This window comes from Saccopteryx bilineata, chromosome X (genome assembly GCF_036850765.1).
Source record: "Saccopteryx bilineata isolate mSacBil1 chromosome X, mSacBil1_pri_phased_curated, whole genome shotgun sequence".
Lineage (NCBI taxonomy): Eukaryota > Metazoa > Chordata > Mammalia > Chiroptera > Emballonuridae > Saccopteryx > Saccopteryx bilineata.
Window position 1 is genome coordinate 86016671 of NC_089502.1, and position 26265 is coordinate 86042935.

At 37.7% G+C, this 26265-nt stretch overlaps 1 protein-coding gene across 16 annotated transcripts in view; it reads left to right on the plus strand.

Moving 5' to 3' along the window:
• Positions 1 to 26265, plus strand: part of FMR1 (fragile X messenger ribonucleoprotein 1) — a 61007-nt gene that overhangs the window by 5923 nt on the left and 28819 nt on the right. For all 16 annotated transcript variants that reach the window (XM_066248814.1, XM_066248805.1, XM_066248810.1 and 13 more), the window contains exons 2-9: positions 5416 to 5468; positions 9820 to 9913; positions 16240 to 16311; positions 16586 to 16734; positions 18072 to 18165; positions 18250 to 18366; positions 21859 to 22029; positions 22124 to 22202. In XM_066248814.1, the coding sequence (XP_066104911.1) occupies positions 5416 to 5468; positions 9820 to 9913; positions 16240 to 16311; positions 16586 to 16734; positions 18072 to 18165; positions 18250 to 18366; positions 21859 to 22029; positions 22124 to 22202 (829 nt within the window). The remainder of the gene's footprint in view (positions 1 to 5415; positions 5469 to 9819; positions 9914 to 16239; positions 16312 to 16585; positions 16735 to 18071; positions 18166 to 18249; positions 18367 to 21858; positions 22030 to 22123; positions 22203 to 26265) is intronic.

Consider the following 26265-nt stretch of genomic DNA (forward strand, 5'->3'; position numbering starts at 1 on the left):
GAAGAATCTCCGCAAGGCACTGCTGGTCTGGTGCTGGGAGAAGGTGCTTCTGTGCTTCCACTTTAAGGCAAGCCTAGTGAAAGCCAAATTGGCAGCCATAGAGGCTTACCGGTCTAGCCTAGAAAAAGAATCTGATTGGTTAGTGTGAGAAACTCAACACAAGCCCCCGATATTTTATAGAAACTTAATGATCAACTTAAAGGAAAGTAGGTCTTCCCAGCCTGAAAATATAAACACAGGCTTAGCGCAGCTTCCTCCATCTCTTTCTGCGTCTAGACAAGCTTGCCCTGCTAGTTCATTTGTGGGGTCTCCAAGCAGCAGCAATGCTGCATGGGCCAGCAGCCAGACAATCTCCCGAATACAGGCTTTAAGCAGTGCTTGGACTGGACTAAGCTTTGATATGAACTAAACCACGTCACAAAAATATTTGAACATTGGTCTTTATACTGGACTTAATGAAGACAATACTAGATCTTTTCCTTGTCTGGAGAGACGGAAATGAGACACTGAAAGCCTGTAAACTACCTTCTATTTCAGCTCCAAGTAAATCTTATTGCAAAAGCCTAAACTTCTCTAAGTGAATGTCCAGTATGTGAACTCGACTTCAACGAGCATCAGAACTGTTTGTTACCAGTAAGGGTTGCATCTGGGATTTGAGATCAGGTAGTCTGACTTCCAAAAATGATGAAACTTAGTTTGAAGAAATGAATTGGATTTGATTTCCTTCCCACTTTTCAACTTCATTATAATCTTTGATTGTATTTATTACTGTAACACCACCTTAGCATTCTCTAAAGTACAGTAGCAAACTAATGTTGCCATTTGTTTTACTGTTGATACAAAGATGTCATGAAATGTAAAATATTCAACTAATATATGAGCTTCCTTTTTATTAACTCTTGTACACTGTAATTCTTCATATGAATGCCTATTAAAGAAAGGTAAAGTTATAAATCTTGACCCTGCTTTGACATTGTCTTTTGTTACATTGGGAGCATATAAAGAAGGTATTCAAAAGTTAGAATACATACACACAGGAAAATGAATAACTCATAATATTATTCTCTCTGTACTTGTGTGTTGTCTTTGGCCCAGGGTAAACCAGAAAGAGTCGTCCATTTTCCTCAGGATTTGTGGGAAATGACCAAGTGAAGTCAAGTATTCCTGGACATGTGCTGTGGTTGGAAGGATTGTTGATGAGGCTTATTGTACTTTTCCTTTTTTGTTGTTCATTCCTTTATTCTGTTAATGCCCACATACAAAAGGTAACAAAGCAATAGCTCACTTTATATGTGAGGCCTTGGGTTTGAATCATATTTTATTTTTTGAGGGAATGTTTGATTTAGGAAATAGACAAAGGTGGTGAATGAGTATGATTAAACTGTGCAATAACTTTTTGGCAAATAGAAAAAAATAGCAATAGACTAATGAGACTGATTTTCAGAGTGCTTTTAAGGTGATGGAAATGGTTTCTGCCTGCACTGTCCGCTATAGTAGGCACTAAGCATGTATGGCTGCTGAGCAATTGAAATGTGGCAAGTATGATGGGAGAATGATTTTTTATTTTATTTAATTGTAATTAATATAAATAGTAACATATTACCAATGGCTGCTATGGTGGACAGCAGTTTTACAGGGAAATGGTATTAGAAATATACCTGATTTAATGACAACAGTTCTTCACACAGCAAACCAAATAATTTAATATTTTCAGCATCTAATATATGGTAAAGAATTAATATTATTCACAATTGACCATTGAACAACCCAGGGCTTTGGAGCACAAACATTTATGCATTCAAAAATATGTGGGTAACTTTCTTTTTTTTTTTTTTTGTATTTTTCTGAAGCTGGAAACGGGGAGAGACAGTCAGACAGACTCCCGCATGCGCCCGACCGGGATCCACCCGGCACGCCCACCAGGGGCGACGCTCTGCCCACCAGGGGGCAATGCTCTGCCCCTCCGGGGCGTCGCTCTGCCGCGACCAGAGCCACTCTAGCGCCTGGGGCAGAGGCCAAGGAGCCATCCCCAGCGCCCGGGGCCATCTTTGCTCCAATGGAGCCTTGGCTGCGGGAGGGGAAGAGAGAGACAGAGAGGAAGGATGCGGGGTGGAGAAGCAAATGGGCGCTTCTCCTATGTGCCCTGGCCGGGAATCGAACCCAGGTCCCCCGCACGCCAGGCCGACGCTCTACCGCTGAGCCAACCGGCCAGGGCCTATGTGGGTAACTTTTGACTCCTCAAAAACTTAGTTTTCCCTTGGTATCTGCAGGATATTGGTTCCAAAATCTCCCATGAATACGAAAATCCTTGGGATGCTCAAGTCCCCTATATAGTAGGGGTTCCAAACTTTTTACACAGAGGGCCAGTTCACTGTCCCTCAGACCGTTGGAGGGCCGCCACATACAGTGCTCCTCTCACTGACCACCAGTGAAAGAGGTGACCCTTCCGGAAGTGCGGTGGGGGGGCCGGATAAATGGCCTCAGGGGGCTGCATGCGCGGGCCGTAGTTTGGGGACGCCTGGAAGTACAGCTGGCCCTCTACATCCGCGGACTGTCAAGCGTGTATGAAAAGCAGTATAGGTATTTATTGAAAAAAATATCTATCTGTGTGTAAGTGGACCCATACAGCTCAAACCCACGTTATTCAAAGGCTATCTGTAGTGCCAAGACGTGCAAACAAAACTGTAGACAAGGATGAAGAAATAAGCAGTAGCCCTTCTAGGTAAATAAGAGATTACTTCCTATTAAGTGTCTTGATTTTAGTACTTTATCTAATCCCAACCCCCTAAAAGCAGATTGTGAATTTGGTATTAGCATCATGTAAAGATAGAAATGTGGAAGGGGGGTTTGTTCTACCAGTTCTTCATAATTTTGAGGATTGACTCTGTAAGACTAGGAGCGACCAATTCCTCCAATTTAAACTCAAAATAAAACCTTTCTGCTACTGAAGTAATAATGGGCAAACAAGCACTTAGAGCACTGGGAGCATGCACCCTTATGAAATCTAGTATATTCTGAAACATCATGGTCATTATTAAACTAGAGTTCTCAAAATGTGCTGTTGAAATTGTTTGTGATTTAAATATAGGTAACTAAATATAAAATCAAAATGATAGAAAGAAAATGTGGATTTTCGGCCTCTGTTAAACCAGCAACTATAAAGATATATACATGTTTAACTTATAAATAATAACTTAGCTATCTTGGGTTTAGCAGAACACCTAGATTCCATTTTAGTCCACCTGGGTCTTACAAAAAAGCTTCCTTGAGCATAGCTTTGTTTTTATTTTTTAAAATATAATTGCAGAAATGTGGTATCTCTGTTTATGTATTGTCAATATAAATGTTTTCCAGGGCCCTGCCTCAGTTGCCATTGTTTTTCTTAGGAACACTTAATTGATACTTGACTGGTATATTTTCATTTTGTATTTTGGGTAGTTTCAGTTGGGCCTTTAGAGACATGTTTATTTACCAAGACATTTATATCAAATCATTTGTTTAACAGATTTATTGGGCACCTACTATATACTAGAAATTGTGCCAGTTAGGATAAAGAAGTTAAAGAATGGTTTTAGTCCAAATTAGTTATCTTCCCAATATCCAAAATCATCAGGGTTTATTACTGTCTTTTCTTTTAAGAGTTTCACAGTTCTAGCTCTTACATTTAGGTATGTATATGTAATGATTTTTTAAAGTTAATTTCTTTGTATAGTATGAGGCATATGGGTCAAAATTTATTCTTTTGCACATGAATATCCAGCTGTCCCAGTACCATGTGTTGAAAACAGTATGCTTTTCCCCACAAATTGTCTTGGCTTCTTTGTCCGCAAAGGATTTATTTCTACCATACCCACTTCTCCAGTTCTAAGCCTTGTTTCTGCTGCCTCTTATGCCTAGTGGGCCTCATCATCTGCTCCCTTTGGTTGGGATAATTATTTTCTTTAAAGTTTGATAGGAATGTCACCTTCTTGTGTGTCTTCCTTGATCAACAAATAACCATACCTTCCCTGCAGCACACATGTATTTCCTCCAAGGTTGCATAGGAACCCCTTAGGCAATGATCCACATAATAACTATTTATTGAGTTCTTAGTAGGAACTCTGAAGTCCAACAGTAAATGAAATAAAACCTGTGCCTCCCCCCCAGGAAGTTTTCTGTTAGTGGGAAAATGAGCAATAATAATAATAAAGTGGAATAAGTTTATAGTTGGATAATCATAGGATGTTATAATAATGTGGAGGACAAAATTTAACCTATTCTTCAGGGTTTTCTCATAGGAAGGAGATCTGAACTGAAACCTAAAAGACCAATAGGAGATAGCTAGGTTAAAAGAAGGAAAGGACAATTGGAAAGAAAGAACAGCATTTACGAAGAGAGGCCCAAGTAATACAGCACTGCTGGATCGGGACCTCCGAGGATGTAAAAGATGAAGCTTGGAGAGATGAAGTGGGGCCAGATTAAGAACTGCGTTTTACAGCCAGAGAAGGAGTTTGGCCATAATCCTTGCAGGTAGAGAAAAACCACGGAAGAAAAGAAACATGTACAGAATAAGTACGAGTAAGAAGCTTAAATCTCTCAAACCATTATAAGATGTAAAGCCCCTTGGGTTTCTTTATGCTTTATCCTATTCCTCTAATTGTCAAAACAAAAACAAAACCTGCATCTGTTAAAATTTTTAATTTTACAGAATAACGGACAACATGCTGATTAACGAATTCTTGATAATTAGTTAGCTATTATTTTTGTTACGTCATTTTATAGAATTAAGGATAGCATGCTGATTAAAGAATTCTCCGTAATTAGCTATTACTTTTGTTATGCCTTTCAGCAGATTACTGACAATTGCGTTATCAGATTTAAACCTCTGTACTTTATATTACTATGTTTTTTCCATGTGCCTGTGAGATGGAGAATTTAATTAAACTGGTAATTGGACTTTTTAGTAGTATTAGCATATTGTTAAAGAAAATTTTTGTATATACATAGATTTCCAGTTATATTTAGTCGGTTACTACTATATACTAAATTTTTGTTAAGGAGAAAATGATAAGGTACAGCAGATCTTATACTGGCTGGCATACAGCTCTGGAATAGGTTTTATACTTTCCAGTAATTCTAGCTTTAAGTAGGCCTCCAGCTTTGCACTCACTGCCTGCATTCTAATTTTCAGTTTATATTTCTCCCTCTCTTCCCCCCATTAAATGCTGAACTCTGGAGCAATTTTTTCATGTTTTTTTTTTTTAACTAATCAATATGTAGTAAGTGGCTATATATAGATGTGATTCCTGAGTTATCCTCACAAAATGACACTTTCATTTAAAACTCCATTTTATTCTTAAACATAAAATTTTTTATATTTGTAAAATTTAAAAACATAGTCTTCAATTTTAGAAATTTAACTCTTTGTTTTTACAGGCATTTGTAAAGGATGTTCATGAAGATTCAATAACAGTAGCATTTGAAAACAAGTAAGTGTCTTGTAATTTTACAGTTCAGATTCTTTAATATGTTATGCTAATTATTCTTTTCATTCTTCCTTTTAAAAAATCAAGTCTATTTTGAGTGTTTTTCAGGAATAGATCTTATGTTACTGACCAGGAAATTCCTGAACAATTCAATATTAAATCATTGAAAAAACTGTATTAATGACCTCAGAGATCTCTTTTGTATAATCTTTTTTTTTTTTTTTTTTTTTTTTTTTTTTTTTTTTTTTTGCAACAGAGAGATAGGGAAAGATTGGAAGGGAGAGAAATGAGAAGCATCAGTTGTTCATTGTGGCACCTTAGTTGTTCATTGATTGCTTCTCATATGTGCCTTGACTTGGGGGCTCCAGCTGCACCAGTAACGCCTTGCTCAAGCCAGCAATCTTGGGCTCAAACCAGCCACCTTTGGGCTTAAGCCAGCGACCATGGAGTCGTATGTATGATCCCATGCTCAAGCCAGATGAGCCTGCACTCAAGCTGGCAACCTCGGGGTTTCAAACCTGGGGCCTCTATGTCCCAGTCCAACTCTCTATCCACTGTGCAACCACCTGGTCAGGCTATAAGCTTGATCATTACATCTCAGTTGCCTTGAATGTGAAGAAAGAAAAAGATACTTCTGTATTAGTAACTGAGAGCAGGGATAGAAATATTTGTAATTGTTAAAAGGGGAAAATGAATGGATTTATGGGTATTTGTAAAAATCAATGTGAATTTTCTTAAGTTAAATCTAACATCAGTGGTTTTAGCTTTCTAGTACTATATTTCATTGGAGATAATGATATTTATACATTAACTAATTTCATATCAGTTTTATATGTTTACAATCAATAATATTCGTTATTGATCTTTTCTGTTTTGCTAGATGAGTAAATAAACATAGGTCTGCCTGACCAGGCGGTGGCACAGTGGATAGAGCGTCGGACTGGGATGCCGAGGACCCAGGTTCGAGACCCCGAGGTCGCCAGTTTGAGCGTGGGCTCATCTGGTTTGAGCAAAGCTCACCAGCTTGGACCCAAGGTCGCTGGCTCGAGCAAGGGGTTACTCGGTCTGCTGAAGGCCCACGGTCAAGGCACATATGAGAAAGCAATCAATGAACAACTAAGGTGTCGCAACAAAAAACTGATGATTGATGCTTCTCATCTCTCTCCGTTCCTGTCTGTCTGTCCCTATCTATCCCTCTCTCTGACTCTCTGTCTCTGTAAATAATAATAATAATAATAATAAATAAACATAGGTCTAGGAATATTATCTCTATGAAAGCATCAGTAATATAGATATTAACATTTTATTGGGGAGACAAGTCTCTTGACTAAATTTTTTTTTATTACAGTACACATTCAACACCATTCTGTACCAGTTTCAGATGTATAGCAAAGTGGCCAGAAAATTGCACATTTTACAGATTGGTCCTCCTGGTGTCCTACACACCCACCTGGCCCCACACATAGTTGTCATGATTCTATTCCTTATATATATTTCCTATACATATTCCCTATGCTGCAATCCACATCTCTGTGACTATTCTGTAACTACCATTTTGTAGTGTTTAATTCCTTAACCCTTTTCACCCAGCCCCCACCCGCTCTTTTAATCACTGTCAGTCTGTTCTCTGTATCCATGATAACTAAAATTTTTTATTGCTAATAAAGGCTACTTTCAGAGTAGACATTCAAGATTCTAAAGTACACATGAACTCCTTAGCCAAAGTGTAGATCTAGTTATGGTCTTAGAATTTTACTGAACTCTGAAGAATGGTTAATAGTTACTGTTTTGGCTTTTATACACCAAGGGAATTAGTAATGTAACAAAGGGAAATTATATGTTTATAGATAAAAGAGATAGATTAGTGGTTACTTAGGACTGGAGGGATAAGGAATCAAGGAACCACAGCTCAAGAGTATAGGATTTCTTTTTGAGGTGATGAAGATGTTTTAATTGACTGATAATGGTTGCACATTTCTGACAATATACATAAAACCATTAAATTGCACATATACATAAGTGAATGAATTAGATAATGTGTGAATTATATCTCAACAAATCTTTTAATATGTTGTATCTGACCCAGACATACTGTAATTACACTGTTTGCATATTCTTTTACCTACCAACAGTACAAAGTAGTATTCCCCGATGCCTGAAACATATTTAGAGGGACAGAGATAAAATGATTTAGTGTATTTGACCCTATTTTTTGCTCTTGACTAATAATTTCAATCCAAATTATAGTTCACATGGTAAAATACCTTCCTCTGAATACATAAAGCTAAAAGTTCCAGAATCTGCCTCTTTGCTGTTTCTAGTATCCATGGTTATACAATAGACAACAGCATTACACCTGCAATAGAAGAACCTTTGATAACTAGGAGAGTCATGTTTTTTTTCTTGTAATTATACTCTTTACTGCTTGCCCCCGTTACTAGGTAAACAGTGTTTCTCATAAAAAAAAGAGTTATCTTTGCCACTCTTAGTTTTTCCTGCAGTCAATCTAGAATATTAAGCAACCAGTCATTTTTTTCTGTATTAAAGAATGTATCTAGTTTACATACTGATTTATTAGATCAGTTCTTTTATTTTCAATCAGATTCTACAATAAAATTATTATATCTTTGGATCTACTACATACTTCTTTTGTGTACCATAGCATTATACAAGTTTCTCTTCAAATTATCTGTCATCTCTGCATTTTGAAATAAACTGTTTTCCCTTGAGTTCATGGAGTGTGAGAGTCAACGCTCAGTTTAAGCACATCAGGAGGATTTGCTAGGTCTCTACCAGAGTACTCTCTTTGTCTTTGTTTCCTTTTTGGTTTTCTGTCAAAAAAAAAAAAAAGAAACTAATATTTTATAGAAATTCAGATTATATTTTACCCTTTCTTTCAATCATAACCTTCTACTACTTTAATACCAAACTATTTTAAAGGCTTTGTTTTTACCTTCCCTATTTCACATACTTTTTGAATAAAGAATTTGAATTTTTATCTTGGTACATTTAAGACTTAAAATAATCCCTTCTAATTTGGGACCAAGAAAATTATATTATGTTTTATTATTTGCTTTACAAATCAAATTTAGTAATGAATTTGTAACATGTTAAAAGTCACTATTTCTCAGTAAGTTTAAAAAGGCTTTTCTGAAGTAGAGCATTTTTTTTTGTTTTATTATTTTCAAGTGTTTATAATAACTCATAGAAAGGGTTCAGTTAATATAGGCCCTAATCAAAAGTCCACAAATTCTGACTTAATTACCTACCCTCCTGTCTTATGTAATAGCTCTTGTTTAAAAGTATTTTTTTTTTGCAATTTTCTCAATAGGATGTTAGTAAAAAAACTTTTTTAAAAAATATTTTTATTAATTTATTCTTTTTAGAGAAGAGAGACAGAGAGAGAAGGGGGGGAGGAGCAGGAAGCATCAACTCTCAATGTGCCTGGACCGGGCAAGCCCAGGGTTTTGAACCGGCGACCTCAGTGTTCCAGGTTGACGCTTGATCCACTGCGCCACCACTAAAAAAGCTCTTTATAAAAAGAAAAAGAAAACAAATGACTTCCCCAACATTTGAATCCTTCAGTATTTTTGTAAAATTTGTCTTTTAGGATTTTATATCATTGTGGATATAAAAGAATAATTTGGATGTTTTTTTAATTATTCCATATCATTTCAAATTAAAAAACGTAGGCATATTATTGAACTCCTATTGGCTGTCTCCATTGGGTTTCTGTGGTTTCGGAGACCCCACCAGGCCAGTGCATGCTGGTACATCATACTGATCAGCAGCCAGCTATCCATGGCAAGAATTGAGCACCTCGTGGGATCTAAAATTTAAATGGGGAAAAGTGAGTTCTGAATTGCTAATGTGCTGACTGCCCCATTTTGCTTAAGAATTTTAAGGCATTTAGTACCAGTTTATGTGGTAATTGGAATGTGGTTAAAATTCCTTTGCAAGTAGAAGTCTGATGATATTACTAACACTGATTTATTCTAATATATTTAATTTAAGCATCAAAGGAAATTGCGTTTGGGACCTTAAAAGTTTAGAACTCTTAGAGGTTGATATTATTGGAAAAAAGACTCGTTTGGCAAATTGTAAAGTTGATCTGTTGTGTTTAGAGAAATATTCCAAATAAAACTACAAGGCTGCTATGCTGCATGTATACTTTGTTGAAATAAATGTCTCTGTATTGCCCTTACACCCCACTCAGCAAACCACAGTTTTAAAGCGTTTGCTTCTTTAAATTGAAAAACAGAGTGTCACACTTAACCAAAGTTGATGGCATCATGGTCATTAATTTCCATTAAACAGAAAAACTTACTACATAATTGTATTTGCTTACTTGCAGCTGGCAGCCAGAAAGGCAGATTCCATTCCATGATGCGCGATTCCCACCACCTGTAGGTTATAATAAAGATATAAATGAAAGTGATGAAGTTGAGGTAAGTTTCCCATGTCATCAAGTTCTTAAGGATTGAAAGAATGGGAGCATTTAAATTGCTTGTGCCTTTTTACTCCTTGTCTTTAACACTATGTAAACTACCTTGAGAATTTTAGCTGTGATAGAAATGGGCTTTTGACTGAACTATCTTAAACATTATTAAGATACACATTATTTGGGGGGGAAAAAGAAATGCATTATTTGATGTAATGCATGGTGTTTAACTGCGGCTGTCTGAGCAGCAGTCCAGGCATATCTTTGAAAGTCACTACTGATATCCTTTGCCCATTATTCTTTTCTTGCTCCCCTCATTGTCTGAATCTTTGGATTAGGAAAATTAATCTTACAAGATAAAAAAAAATAATGACTTTATAATAGAGCATCATTCTAGAATTTCTTAGTAATAAATCCTCCTAATATATTTTTAAAAAGCCATCTATGAGTTTTAGTATATATACATATAGGTAAAACATCTCTTCACAGGGCATGCTGTGAACCACAAGCTCATGTGTCATTGATGTCTTTGACCAAAAGTTGCTGTGCAGATTTAACACATGAACACAAACACTGTCTTTATGTTTTCTCTAATTACCGAATATTTGGATGGTGAAGCTTAAGGCGATTGGAGTCTGGTTTATGTTATAGTTGGTCTGTGTACGATCCTCTCTTTCCTCCTCTTTCATACATTCCATTTTAAGCTTCTCCTTTCTCCACAGTATCTCACTAGTAGATGCACCTTACGAATATTTGTGGTATTAAGGAAACATTAAGTAGACATTTGTACAGGTAAGGTAAAATGTACCAGGTCTTTGAATTTTTATTTTCTGTGCTAGGTACAGATGATATCATGAAACAAAAGAGTCCCTGCCTTTGATGAGGTCATGATCTAGTGAGGATCGCTAACATGGCAGGTGTAAGTCCTAGGAAGGAAAAAAAGTAAGAGGATAGACAGTGATGTAAGGGCAGGAGTGCCATTTTTTTTATTACAGAGACAGAGAGAGAGAGAGTCGGAGAGTTGAGAAGCATCAATCATTAGTTTTTCCTTGCACATTGCGACACCTTAGTTGTTCATTGATTGCTTTCTCATACGTACCTTGACTGCGGGCCTTCAGCAGACCAAGTAACCCCTTGCTGGAGCCAGCAACCTTGGGTCCAAGCTGGTGAGCTTTACTCAAACCAGATGAGCCTGTGCTCAAGCTAGCGACCTCAGGGTCTCGAACCTGGGTCCTCGACATCCCAGTCCAACACTATATCCACTGTGCCACTGCCTGGTCAGGCAGGAGTGCCATTTTAGAGATTACTGAAAGAAGGTCTCTAGATGTTCAGGTGTGTGTTCTTTTCTCTATTATTTTAAGTTAGAAATAGAATAAAGGGCCCTGGTTGGTTGGCTCAGTGGTAGAGCATTGACACAGCATGTGGAACTCTTGGGTTATATTCCCAGGCAGGACATGCAGAAGAAGTGACCATCTGCTTCTCTACGCCTCCCTCTCCCTCCCCTCTTCGCCTCCTGCAGCCATGGCTCTAATTGTTTGAGCAAAGTTGGCCCCAGGCACTGAGGATGGTTCCATGGTCTCACTTTAGGCCAGCGGTTCTCAACCTGTGGGTTGCAACCCTGGCGGAGGTCGAATGACCAAAACACAGGGGTCGCCTAAAGCCCGATGGTTTGACCCCCGCGATGGTTCGACCCCCGCTGGGGTCGCGACCCACAGGTTGAGAACCACTGCTTTAGGCACTAAAACATAAAATAGCTCTGTTGCTTGGCAACAGAGCAGCAAACCAGATGGCCAGAGCATTGCCCAGTAGGGGGCTTCCTGAATGGATCCTGGTTGGGGCTCATGCAGGAATCTGTCTCTACCTCCCCACCTCTCACTTAATAAAAATAAATAGAATAAAGTGCTATTTATTTACCAAAAATATACTCAGTACCTACTAGGTCTAAAGAACAGGGCTTAGTTTTGTGAGGGATCCCAATAGGGATCCTGTTTATATTTGAGAAACTTTAGGTGTTTATTTCCCCCAGGAGACTACAAGCTTCCTGAAGGCATAAATCAGGACTTTTGGTCTGTTTATATTAGTCATTTTCAAAATAGTGTTTGGGTAGGTAAAGGGGACTTTTACTTTTTTCAGCTGAGTCACGTGACTGATGAGACACTGTTGCTAGGGTAACCTAAATTAAGTTGTATTTATTTAGTCACTGTATTGTATAACCCTTAAGTTGTAAAAGGGAAGTAAGATACCAGGTCTTTTAGTGCAGTGGTCAGAAAACTACGGCTTGCGAGCCACATAACGGCTCTTTGGCCCCTTGAGTGTGGGTGCAAAGGACAGCTTAGGAGTACCCTAATTGAGATAATAACAATGTACCTAACTATATAGTTTAAGTTTAAAAAATTTGGCTCTCAAAAGAAATTTTAATTGTACTGTTGATATTTGGCTCTGTTGACTAATGAATTTGCCGACCACTGTTTAGTTCAGGGGTTAGGAACCTTTTTGGCTGAGAGAGCCATGAATGCCACATATTTTAAAATGTAATTCCGTGAGAGCCATACAACGACCCATGTACGTTACGTATTATCCAATAAGAATTTGGTGTTGTCCCGGAGGACAGCTTGTGATTGGCTCCAGCCACCCACAACCATACACATGTACGGTAGGAAATGGATTGTAATACATGAGAATGTTTTATCTTTTTAACGTTATTATTTTTTATATTAAAGATTTGTTTGCGAGCCAGATGCAGCCATCAAAGGAGCCACATCTGGCTCACAAGCCATAGGTTCCCAATCCCTGGTTTAGTTCATCTGTATCAGGAGTACTCTTTAATAGAGACAGAGGGTGGGGGTTATTTTTCCCAATTTGCTGTAATCACATGAGAGGTGGGGACTAATGAGGTACCATTGCCAAGGTGACCTCTTTGTTTTATATAACAATTGCCAGGTTGTTTCTCTGGCTAGAGCAGAATTAATAGGAATTTATGGAGGCAAGAGGGAAAGGTAGGTTGTGTTAAGTTGTATTTAGTTATTGTATTGTACAACTCTGTGCTCACAAAAATTAGGAGATATTTCAGAATGAATGTGAAGCAATAAAAAAAGAAGCATTGATTTTTTTATTAAACAAGAACATCAGAAAAGCAAACGACGAGTCAAAGAAAGTTGTTTGATTATGCAAATGAGATGCAGAACCAACTTTTATTTCATTGGTGAAGATGCACTACAGTGGTCCCTAATCTATTGTGGGGGTTAAGGTTCCAGAACCCCTGTGATAGGCGAAAATCTGCAAAGTAGCAACCTTATATTTATTTTATTATTTATATATTTTAAGGCTTTATAAACCCTCTCCACACTCTGATAAACCTTTCCCACCATTATTTTTACTTATTTTACCACAAAAAATATTAAAATAATAAATATATAAAAATACCTATATCCTAACCAGGTGGTAGCACAGTGGATAGAACGTCGGACTGGGATGTGGAGGACCCAAGTTCAAGACCCCGAGGTCGCCAGCTTGAGCCCAAGGTCACTGGCTCTGCTGTAACCCCCGGTCAAGGCACATATGAGAAAGCAATCAATGAACAACTAAGCCGCAACAAAAAATTGATGTTTCTCATCTCCCTTCCTGTCTGTCTGTCCCTATCTGTCCCTCTCTCTGACTCTTTCTGTCTCTGCCACAAAAAATAAATAAATAAAAATTAAAAAATACCTATATACTGCAAAATCCTGTGATCCAGCGAAAAATCCACAATACAAAATTAGATATATACAATTTAAAAATTCACAATATAGTAAGACCGCGAAAAGTGAACCACAGTATGATGAGGAACAACTGTATACTGGAGTATCTGCACATTCCCTGATCTTGAAAGTGCACATCCTGCAATTTCCCAGCCCTTGTAATGTCCCTACAACACAATTTGCCCCAATGCGAATCCTGGAGAGCTGTATAGTAGTACATCACATAGCTGGTCAAATATGGATGACAGTGGCAACAGTAGTTGGAACATCCCAAAGCATGATTAGCAGACTGTGGAATCACTTTCAAGAGACTGGCACAGTACAAAGAAGACAAGAGCAAGGTCACGCATCTGCCACAACAGCAAGAGATGACCACTGCTTGACCTTGTTGACAAGAAGGAACAGACACAGTAATCCAACAGAGTTGCAGGGACAGTTTCTTGCTGTCACTAGACGACAGATAAATGCACCCAGACCATACGAAATCGGCTCCATCATGTTGGACTGCATGCCGGGTGACCAATGATATACATTCTGTTATCTGCTGAACACCTTAGAACCGGTAGAAGGTGGGCTGATGAACACTGTCACTGGACCTGTGATAAGTGGTCAGCTGTCCTCTGATGAATCATGGTTCAGTCTGCAGCCTGACAATCATCGTGTCCTGATCTGGCATGAATGAGGAACATGAGAGAATCCATGTTTCATGTGGGAAAGAGACTCCTCCGGTGGTGGTGGAATCATGGTGTGGGCTGGCATCAGCATTGGTGGTCTGCCGACCTCCACATCATTAAAACCAGATCACTGACTACTGTCAGATATCAAAATGAGGCCCTGCGCCCTGTAGTGGTACCCTATGCTGGAGCAGTTGGAAACTTCTTTTCATGGATGATAATGCAAGGCCTCACCATGCGCATCTCATCAACAACATGCCTTAGGAGGCAGGAATCAAGCACATGGACTGGCCTTCACATTCTCTAGACCTGAATCTCATTGAACGTGCTTGGGATGCACTGGAAAGATGTCTGGCAAACAGTCCAATGCCTCCCACAACACTTCTTGAGCTGGAAGTTGCCCTGGAGTAAAAGTGGCAGAGGATCCCACAAGAACTGCTGGACAATCTGATCCTTTCCATGTCCCATCCCTGTCAGTGTGTTTTGGCAGTCTTGGGTGACTATACACCCTACTGAACAGTCAGTATGTGGCACTATTGTCCATTTTGTCATGCTTCTATTCAACCCCACTAATATGTCACTTGCTACTCAATCACGATAATTGAGTTTGCATCTCATTTGCATAATCAACCAACTTTCTTTAGCTCATAATTTGCTTTTCTTATGTTCTTGTTTAATAAAAAAAAATCAAATGCTTTTTTTTGTGACAGACAAAGAGAGACACAGACAGGGACAGGTAGGGACAGACAGGAGAGAGATGAGAAGCATCAATTCTTCATTGCAGCACCTTAGTTGTTCATTGATTGCCTTCTCATATGTGCCTTGACCGAGGGGGGCCACAGCAGACTGAGTGACCCCTTGCTCAAGCCAGCGACCTTGGGCTCAAGCTGGTAAGCCTTGCTCAAACCAGATGAGCCCGTGCTCAAGACGGTGACCTCAGGGTTTCAAACCTGGGTCCTCTGTATCCCAGTTCGACGCTCTATCCACTGTGCCACCACATGATCAGGATCATTTGCTTTTTTTTAGTGCTTCATATTCATTTTGAAATATTCTCTAATTTTTGTGAATAGTGTATTAACTTTAGTTGTAAAAGGAAGACGAGTTGGAGCTTTGGATTGCTTGGTTGCCTTAGGCTCTGTTCTTCTCTGTTTTCTCCACCCTATCCCCCTTATCCTCACTGCCTCTTTCTGTTTCTGAGTGTTTGTTTCTCTCTCCATGTATACTGTGTGTATTGTCTTTTTTTCTATTAACTTTGATTTGCTAGTATCTTCACAAAAGGTTCTGTACTGCACATCATAAACTTTGACGTGGTCACAAGAGGGATTGGTTAGAAGAACTAACTGATCACAATATGTGAGAACAGGAAGGTGATATTCAGAGGATTGCCAATGTAGAGTCATTCATTTTAGTGGAGAGGGGGCAGGAGACCAGAGAGTGACCAAGGATCTGTTCATTTTGTCCCTGGGAGACTTGAATGCCAGGGTGGTATTTTTAGTGCCCTTACCTATTTAGTGACCATGCAGATAGCCATAGGCCAAAATCAGTGACTTTCAGTTACTTGCTTATTAGACTAAAACTAAGACAAGTTTATATATTTTTAGATACTTTATTTTTGAGTTTTCAGAGTGCCCAAAGAATATATGCCCAGGTTTATAAACAGCTTTTCTTGAGTATTCATATTCAGAGTACTGATTATTACTGAATCAGAACAGAGAAATAGAAAAGCTGTTTCTCAGGGTTTTTCCAGATAATCAGGTAGTTTCTGATTAGGTACGTCTAGCTATAGGGATACAGTCTGGTTTAAGGTTATAGCATATGGGCACAAAAGACACGGTCATTTTAAGATAATTTTCCTCAATGTCTGATAGTCTATAAGTTTCTGAATGTTAATCATGAAATATTCTCTTGTAATTTTTGTATAGGTTTATTCCAGAGCAAATGAAAAAGAGCCTTGCTGTTGGTGGTTAGCTAAAGTGAGGATGATAAAGGGTGAGGTAGGAAAATGCATATTTAAAACTATTTCTTATACTGTTTTTCTTTTCTAACTTCAGGTACTACATTTCACTCTGGATTTTTATTTTAAAGTAGTAACGAGTCATTTTATTAAAATATTTTCTCCACATGTTCAGTATGTTTTTTGTGTTTCAGTTAGTTAATCAAATACACTATTTTTTACTCTAGAGAATTTTTAAATTGCTGTGTAAGTATAGCTTATTGCTCTTACTTTAAATACTATGGCCAGGAATGAATTTTATTTATTTATCTCAGTTTTATGTGATCGAGTATGCAGCATGTGATGCTACGTACAATGAAATTGTCACAGTTGACCGTATAAGATCGATTAATCCCAACAAACCTGCCACAAAAGATACTTTCCATAAAATCAAACTGGATGTACCAGAAGACTTACGACAAATGTAAGTTGATGTTCTAGAAATGCTGAGAATTAACAGGTGATATACAATTAGTTTTAAAGAATATAAATTTTAAAATAATAAAAATCCTTTTTAAATTCAGTGAAAATGGTTTGCAAAAAGTGGTGAAAGAACATACTTAGCTTTTTTCAGTTATATAACTAAGCCAGCATTGCACTTGTTTACACTTACTTGGCTAGATTCCTGGCTAATGTACATAGGTTTTCTAAAATAAACTTTTTTCATAGACTTTCGGGGTTTTGAAACTAATTAATACAAATTTTGTCAGAAGTCAGAAATCAAATTGTAGACAATGAAGATTACTCCAGGTTTTTTCCCTTTTAGCTAATACTTTCAGATAAATATGTATTAACTAGGGCTAAGGAAGCTTCAAAAGAGGCATGGACACATGCTACAGAGCTGTCACAGGTGGAGTGAAGGGACTGGATGAAAGAAGGTGAAGGAATTAGCAAAAAACATATACATAACACAAAGACAACAGGGTGGCAATAGCCAGAGGGAAAGGGGTGGGGTAGGTGGAGGTGGGCAGAAGAAGGAGAATGGGTATGGGGAAGACTGCTTGGGGCAGAGGGTGTGGATGCTGTTTTATTGAGTTGTACACTTGAAACCTGTGCTTTTACAAACCAATGTCATCACCCCAAATTCTATTAAAAAATAAGGTCATCTATGTCTTGATCTGGAGTAATAATGCTTAAAGACTTTTTAGTGAAAAGAGTCATTTTTAAAGATTCCATCAAAAGAATAGATGAAGTTTGATTTGGACACTTGCTTTAGATAAGCATTAACTTGCAGTTCAGAATACACAGGAATCTTGCATTTTGATTACAGAGATGGCATAGGCATGTGCATTTTAGTGCCTTCTGATTCATGTACATTTTCTTCTTTCCCTTAAATTGGTCAGCAGGTCTTCTTTAGAGAAGAAATTAAAAAAAAATAAAGTTGGATATCCTGTAGTATCCCCAACAGTTTCAACAATTAACACAAGAAAATTACTCACTGATATGTAACTGAAATGAGGAAGCCTGCAGAGGAAGAGTGTGTGCCCTAAATATGTCTCCTTTGGTAATTAAGACCATCCATAATCCCTTAGGAACATAACTTGTTTTTCTTTCTCTGTAATCTCAAATGCTTGATTGAGCTGAGTATTTCACAGGTGCACAGCAAAGGACCTAAACTTTTAAATGGATATAGTTTATCTTGCATAAACCAAATTTAATATGAATTCATAATTCTAATTGCAAATTACTCTGCATATATTTATGCCAGTAGTTGGAAATCATTCATCTTACCTTCACAATGAGTATTTATTTTATTTTTAGGTGTTCCAAAGAATCGGCACATAAAGACTTTAAAAAGGCAGTTGGTGCCTTTTCTGTAACTTATGATCCAGAAAATTATCAGCTTGTCATTTTGGTGAGTTTTTTTGAGTTGTTTATTTTGGTATATATTGTTGAGGCATTTGCTTTGATAATAATGGTGTTAATTTATAACTTTTAGTCTATCAATGAAGTCACCTCAAAGCGAGCACACATGCTGATTGACATGCACTTTCGGAGTCTGCGCACTAAGCTGTCTCTGATATTGAGAAATGAAGAAGCCAGTAAGCAGCTAGAGGTACGAGTCTTTTGCTAGTGCTGCATGTAAGGCTATCTAGAAATAATAACTGTTCAGTTGCAAAGCTTGAATATGGGCAGGTTGTCCTCTATTTACTGTTTCCTAGCAATTCCTTCTATCCTGTATTTAAAAAAAATTAAATTGTACAAACCATAATCATTCTAGAGTTTTTATGCCTGAGGTTTTAGAATTAAGTGGCAGTTACATATATTAAGGAACTTCTGGAACTCTTATTAGAAGTCCATCAAAACTGCTAGTAAATTGAGGCAATGCTTCTTCCATATAATGTGTCATCATTAAAGTGCTAAAGAGTAGTTAAAAAATCTAATCATATTGTTTCATTATGTATGTTTATATCTGTATAAAAGGGTAAAGCTCTTATTCATTATAATTAGTTACTGAAGAACTCCTGTCTTCAGATTTTTTTTTTTTTTTTAGCAAGAGAGACAGAGAGGGAAAGATAGGGACAGACAGATAGAAAGGGAGAGAGATGAGAAGCATCAATTCTTTGTTGAGGCACCTTAGTCTCCTTAGTTGTTCATTGATTACTTTTCTCATATGTGCCTTGACCGGGGAGCTTCAGCAGAGTGAGTGACCCCTTGGTCAAACCAGCGCCCATGGGGTCATGTCTGAGATCCCATGCTCAAGCCAGCGACCCCACGCTAAATTTGGTGAGCCTGCGCTCAAGCCGAATGAGCCCACACTCAAACTGGTGACCTTGGGGTTTCTAACCTGAGTTCTCTGCATCCCAGTTCAGTGCTCTAGCCACTGTGCAACCATCTGGTCAGCCTCTGTCTTCAGATTTCTGCCAGAGGCTATTTGCCTAACTTAGTATTTCATCTTTCTTTCTTTAAGTGAGAGGAGGGGAGATGGAGATACAGACTCCCTCATGCACCCTGGCTGAAATCCACCTGGCAGCTGCCATCTGGCGCTGATGCTTGAATCAACTGAGTTATCCCCAGTGCCTGAGGCCAAGACTTGGACCAACCTAGCTGTCCTCAGTGTCCAGGGCCAATATTCGAACCAGTCAAGCCACTGGCTGTTGGAGGAGAAAAGGGAGAGAAAAAGGAGTAGAAGAGAAGCAGATGGTCACTTCTCTTTTGTGCCCTGACCTGTTATCGAACTAGGACATCTGCACACAGGGCTGACGCTCTATCCACTGAAGAAACCAGTCAGGGCTAGTATTTCACACACACACCCCTTTTTAAAAGTACGAGGAAGGGAGATAGTGAAATAGAGTCCCACATGTGGCCCAACCAGGATCCACTAGACCAGTGGTCCCCAACCTCTGAGCCGCGGACCAGTACCAGTCCATGGGCCATTTGGTACCGGTCCGCAGGAAAGAATAAATAACTTACATTATTTTCATTTTATTTATATTTAAGTCTGAATGATGTTTTATTTTTTAAAATGACCAGATTCCCTTTGTTACATCCGTCTAAGACTCACTCTTGACGCTTGTCTCGGTCACGTGATACATTTATCCGTCCCACCCTAAAGGCCGGTCCGTGAAAATATTTTCTGACATTAAACCAGTCCATGGCCCAAAAAAGGTTGGGGACCACTGCACTAGACCACCCCTATCTTGGGCTGATGTTTGAATCGGCTGAGCTCTTTTTAGCACCTGAGGCTGACTAAGGAGCTATCCTCAGCACCTTGGACTGAAGCTCAAACCAATGAATCCACTGGCTACTGGAGGGGAAGAGATAGAGAAATGGGAGAGAGAGTGGGAGAGAAGCAGATGGTCACTTCTCCTATGTACCCTGACCAGGAATTGAACCTGGGACGTCCATATGGTGGGCTGACACCCTGTTCACTAAGCCAACCGTCCAGGGCTATTTCATCTCTTAAGGTGCATTTTATCTATGTTTATTAATCCTCCAATAATTTCCATTACCATACATTTCTTTTTATTGATAACTATCTCGTTCTTCCATCCATTACCACAGAAACTGAGTAACGGAAGAAAACAGTTCCAAGCTGCAGTTTAAGAGAGAAGTAGTCAAGGCTGCATTCTTGTAAAACCCTGTCAAATTTGCCACCTTCTAACTGGGTTTATGCTTGCTGAATTCTTGGTAGGAGAGGAGACATTCAGATATCCCTTTGCTCTATCTTCTGCTACTTTGTTTTCCTTATGGCCATGGAGGTCTTCTATTGCTTTTTAATTTCATTTTTTATTGTTGCCACTGTGTTCACTAGTTTATGATTTCTTTAGTGATTTTCTCATAAATTTTATGCCCGAACAGCCTCCTTTTCATTGTGGGTATTAAGGAAATATACTGATATACCCATTCTTAAACATTTAATTCTTAAATGATCTGTGGTCATACCTTGGCTTACCTTTTATCAGTGAATTATTAATGAAAAGAATAAACCAGGTTAATGAACCAGGACTCAATAAACATGACTTCTTGAAAAATCCTATGAACATTTGATACATTTTGTTATTCTACTAATCTACTAAAAAGCTAATGTAATTTTAAAGTTGTTTACAGTAGTTATACTCATTTATTCAAATTATCAGGCATGTTGAATAATGAGAAGCACGTATGCATGCCTTTCTTTATTACTGATATTAAAGAGATAAACATATTCAGGAAAAAAAATTATTTTTTAACATCAGCCACTAATATTTTTGGATTTCATTAATGGCATGCTAGAACTAAATATTAAATTGTGATAATACTATTTTAAGAGATTATCAATAAATTTTGGTAGTAAGTTTAACTTAGTCCAGTCACCACTGAATATTTGAAAGAATTCATTATACTTGTGGATCCAGATCACAAGGTCTTACAGACTCTGATCTCATTTTGGGTTGTAGGTGCATATATAAAATATTTTTTAAATCTTTGACATTCTGTAATTATTCAATTTAATTTTATTATTGTATCAATAGTTTTTATGAATCCCTTCAGGTTTGGAGATAAGGTGGGAAGATGTCTCACTTCATCAAAAGGATGTCTAGACCACATAGTCTAGTTATATTAATGGCACAGTTTCCTGAAAAGAAAAAAAATATATATATATATATATATATACTGATAAATATATACTGATATCCTTTAATAAACATGAAGTTAATACAATTTTCTGTAGAGATGGTAATTAATTTTTTTTCTTTTCTTTTATTTTCTTAAGAAACATTGAGTCTGCCAGACCCAGTGAGCTGGTTTTTATTTGAGAACATTTGATCTGCTTCTTAATCTTTACATTGTTGATGTCATTGGTTAACTAAAGCAGCCTTTCAAATAGGTTTTTAAAAATTACCTTAGAAGATTGTCAACAAGCCCTTTTCTATTAACAAAAATATATCAAATAGCATAGCCCTTCAGTAACCTAAAAAGAACTTATGCTGTATATGGGTATTATCTTCTAAAACCTGTTCATTTCCAACTGAAACTAATTTTTAGATAATTTACATGGCTGACCTAAATACCGTCTTCTTAATAGTTGATAAAGCATATTAATCAGTTATACATTTATCTTCAGAGTTCAAGACAGCTTGCCTCAAGATTTCATGAACAATTTATTGTAAGAGAAGATCTGATGGGTCTAGCTATTGGTACTCACGGTGCTAATATTCAGCAAGCTAGGAAAGTACCTGGGGTCACTGCTATTGATCTAGATGAAGATACCTGCACATTTCATATTTATGGAGAGGTAAATATTTGACGAATTAGTTTTCTAAAATAAAAGCCGGCTCATCTTCAGACTGCTCATCTTTTGGCTTAAATCTTTTCCCCCTTTTTATTAGGATCAGGATGCAGTGAAAAAGGCTAGAAGCTTTCTTGAATTTGCTGAAGATGTCATACAAGTTCCAAGGAACTTAGTAGGTGAGTCAGAAATTGCTGTTGACATGCAGTACAAAAGCAAAAGTAGTCATTTACACTGATAGAGTTTCATTTTAACTCATTTAATTGAAGTGTAATCTTTGAAATATGGTCCGTTGCTACAGTGTACAGAAAGCATTTGGTAAATGTGATTCTCAAAGATTGCATTTCAGAAGGTGTACAAAAGATACCACTTTGTTAGTTCATATCTACTAGTACAAAGAAAGATGCACAACCTCTTCACTGTATATTTTACATGTTAAATGTTTTTCCAGAATGAATGACATTTGGGAGGCTTTGTGATTTGCAATAGATTAATATTTGATCCCTCGAATATGGCTATAAAACAATAGCATTCTTATTTGTATCAGAGTTGAAAATCTGAATATAGGTTACTTAAACCTAATATCTAAGCTGTAAGTGCCTGGCCAGGCAGTGGCACAGTGGATAGAGCATTGGACTGGGATGCAGAGGACACAGATTCGAAACCCCAAGGTCGCTTGCTTGAGCGTGGGCTCATCTAGTTTGAGCAAGGCTCTCCAGCTTCCACCCAAGGTCGCTGGCTTGAGCAAGGGGTCACTCTCTGGGTCTGCTGTAGCCCCCCAGTCAAGGAACATATGAGAAAGCCATCTATGAACCACTAAGGTGCCGCAATGAAGAACAGATACTTCTCATCTCTCTCCTTTCCTGCCTGTCCCTACCTGTCCCTCTCTTTGTCCCTCTCTCAGTCACAAAAAAAAAAAAAAAAAAAAAAAAAAAAAAAGCTGTAATTAACTCCAAATGTTTCTGGGACTTTCTGTAATATCAATGGTAATTCTTTTTTTTCCCCACCCATTCCTCCCACCCCCACCTCATTTAGCAACCATTTGCTTGTTCTCCCTGACTATGTATTCATTTTGACTATGTATCTGTTTATGCTTTGTTTTGTTTTGTTTTGTCTCACAGAGTCATTTTGACTATGTATCTGTTTATGTGTTTTTTTGTTTATTTTGTTTTCTTTTGATTCCACATATAAGTGAAATCACATGATATTTGTCTTTTATTTCACTTAGCATAATACACTTTAGATCAAAACATGTTGCAAATAGCAAGGTATCATTTTTTTTAATGACTGATATTCCATTTTGTGTGTGTGTGTGTGTGTGTGTGCGCGCACACACGCATGTGTATGTTTAGCACATATTTGGCCATTCATCTATCTATAGACACCTAGGTTGCTTTCATATCTTAGCTATTGCAAATAATGCTGCAATGAACATAGGGGCACATATACTTTATGAATTGAGATTGTTGTTTTTTTCCAGATAAATACCCAGAAGTGGCATTGCTGGGTTATATGGTAGCTCTGTTCTTAAATTTTTTTGAGTATCTCCATACTGTTTTCCATAGTGGCTACACCAATGTGCATTCCCACCAAAAATGCATTAGGGTTCCCTTTTCTCCGCATCCTCACTAATACCTATTTTTTTTTATTGATTTCTTGATGATAGTCATTCTCACAGGCATGAGGTGGTATCTCATTGTGGTTTTGATTTACATTTCTCTGATTAGTGATGTTGAGCATCTTTTCATACGAGTGTTGGCCATCTGTATGTCCTCTTTAGAGAAATCTGTTGAAGTCCTCTGCTCATTTTTTAATTGGGTTTGTCTTTTTTTTCTTTTTTCTCTTTTTGGTGTTAAGTTGGATGAGTGCCTTATATACAATATTTTGGACATTAACCCATTATCAGATATATAATTAGAAAATATCTTCTCCCATTCAGTAGTTTGTCTGCTCATTTTCTTGATGGTTTTATTTGTCATCAGTGAAAATTTATTTTGACATGTTTCAATGAAAATTCTTTATTTTGACCTGTTTAATATTGCTTCATGACCATCACAAGTACCAGCCAATACCTGACAACTCTTCAACAATACCCTGAAATGCTGAAGATATCTTTTTTTTTATTTATTAAATTTAATGCAGTGACATTGATAAATCAGGGTACATATGTTGAGAGAAAACATCTCTAGATTATTTTGACATTTGATTGTGCTGTATACCCCTCCCCAAAAGTTAAATTGTCTTCTGTCAACTTCTATCTGGTTTTCTTTGTGCCCCTCCCCTCCCCCAACCCCTCTCTCCTTCTTCACCCCATCCCCCCTCCCCCCACCCCCCATCCCTGTTGCCATCACATTCTTGTTCATGTCTCTGAGTCTCATTTTTATGTCCCTTCTATGTATAGATTCATCTTAGTTTTTTTCTGATTTACTTATTTCACTCCATATAATGCTGTCAAGGTCCATCCATGTTATTGTAAATGATCCGATGTCATCATTTCTTATGGCTGAGTAGTATTCCATAGTATATATGTACCAAAGCTTTTTAATCCACTCGTCCTCTGACGGACACTTGGGCTGTTTCCAGATCTTTGCTATTGTGAGCAATGCTGCCACAAACATGGGGGTGCATCTCTCCTTTTGGAGCCGTTCTATGGTGTCCTTGGGGTATATTCCTAAAATATAGCTGGGTCAAAAGGCGGTTCGATTTTCAGTGTTTTGAGGAATCTCCATACTGTTTTCCACAGTGGCTGCACCAGTCTGCATCCCCACCAGCAGTGCAGGAGAGTTCCCTTTTCTCCACATCCTCGCCAGCACTTATTCTGTGTTGTTTTGTTGATCAGCGCCATTCTGACTGGTGTGCGGTGATATCTCATTGTGGTTTTAATTTGCATTTCTCTAATGATTAGTGATGTTGAGCATTTTTTCATATGACTATTGGCCATCTCTATGTCCTCTTTGGAGAAGTGTCTATTCATCTCTTTTGCCCATTTTTGGATTGGGTTGTTTGTCTTCCTGGTGTTGAGTTTTACAAATTCTTTATAAATTTTGGTTATTAACCCCTTATCAGACATATTGTCAAATATGTTCTCCCATTGTGTAGTTTGTCTTTTTATTCTGTTCTTGTTGTCTTTAGCTGTGCAAAAGCTTTTTAGTTTGATATAGTCCCATTTGTTTATCCTGTCTTTTATTTCACTTCCCCGTGGAGATAAATCAGGAAATATATTGCTCTGAGAGATGTCGGAGAGCTTACTGCCTATGTTTTCTTCTAAGATGCTTATGGTTTCACGGCCTACATTTAAGTCTTTTATCCATTTTGAGTTTATTTTTGTGAGTGGTATAAGCTGGTGATCTAGTTTCATTTTTTTGCAGGTAGCTGTCCAATTTTCCCAACACCATTTGTTAAAGAGGCTGTCTTTACTCCATTGTATTTCTTTACCTCCTTTGTCAAATATCAGATGTCCATAGAACTGTGGGTTTATTTCTAGGTTCTCTGTTCTGTTCCATTGATCTATATGGAACAGAACATATAGATCTTATGCCAGTACCAGGCTGTTTTGAGTACAACGGCCTTGTAGTACAACTTGATATCAGGAAGTGTGATACCTCCCACTTCATTCTTCTTTTTTAAGATTGCTGAGGCTATTCGTGTTCTCTTTTGGTTCCATATAAATTTTTGGAATATGTAGTCTATATCTTTGAAGTATGTCATTGGTATTTTAATTGGTATTGCATTGAATTTATAGATTGCTTTGGGTAATATAGACATTTTAATGATGTTTATTCTTCCTAACCATGAGCATGGTATATGCTTCCACTTGTTTGTATCTTCCTTGATTTCTTTTTATCAATGCTTTGTAATTTTCCGAGTACAAGTCTTTAGTCTCCTTGGTTAAGTTTATTCCTAGGTACTTTATTTTTTTGGTTGTAATTGTGAAGGGGATTGTTTCCTTAATTTCTCTTTCTGACTGTTCATTGTTGGTATATAAAAATGCCTCTGATTTCTGAGTATTGATTTTATATCCTGCCACTTTGCTGAATTCATTTATCAGGTCCAGTAGCTTTTTGACTGAGACTTTAGGGTTTTCTATAAACAATATCATATCAACTGCAAATAATGATAGTTTTACTTCTTCTTTTCCAACTTAAATGCCTTTTATTTCTTCTTCTTGTCTGATTGCTGTTGCTAGGACTTCCAGGACCATGTTAAATAAGAGTGGTGAAAGGGGGCACCACTGCCTTGTTC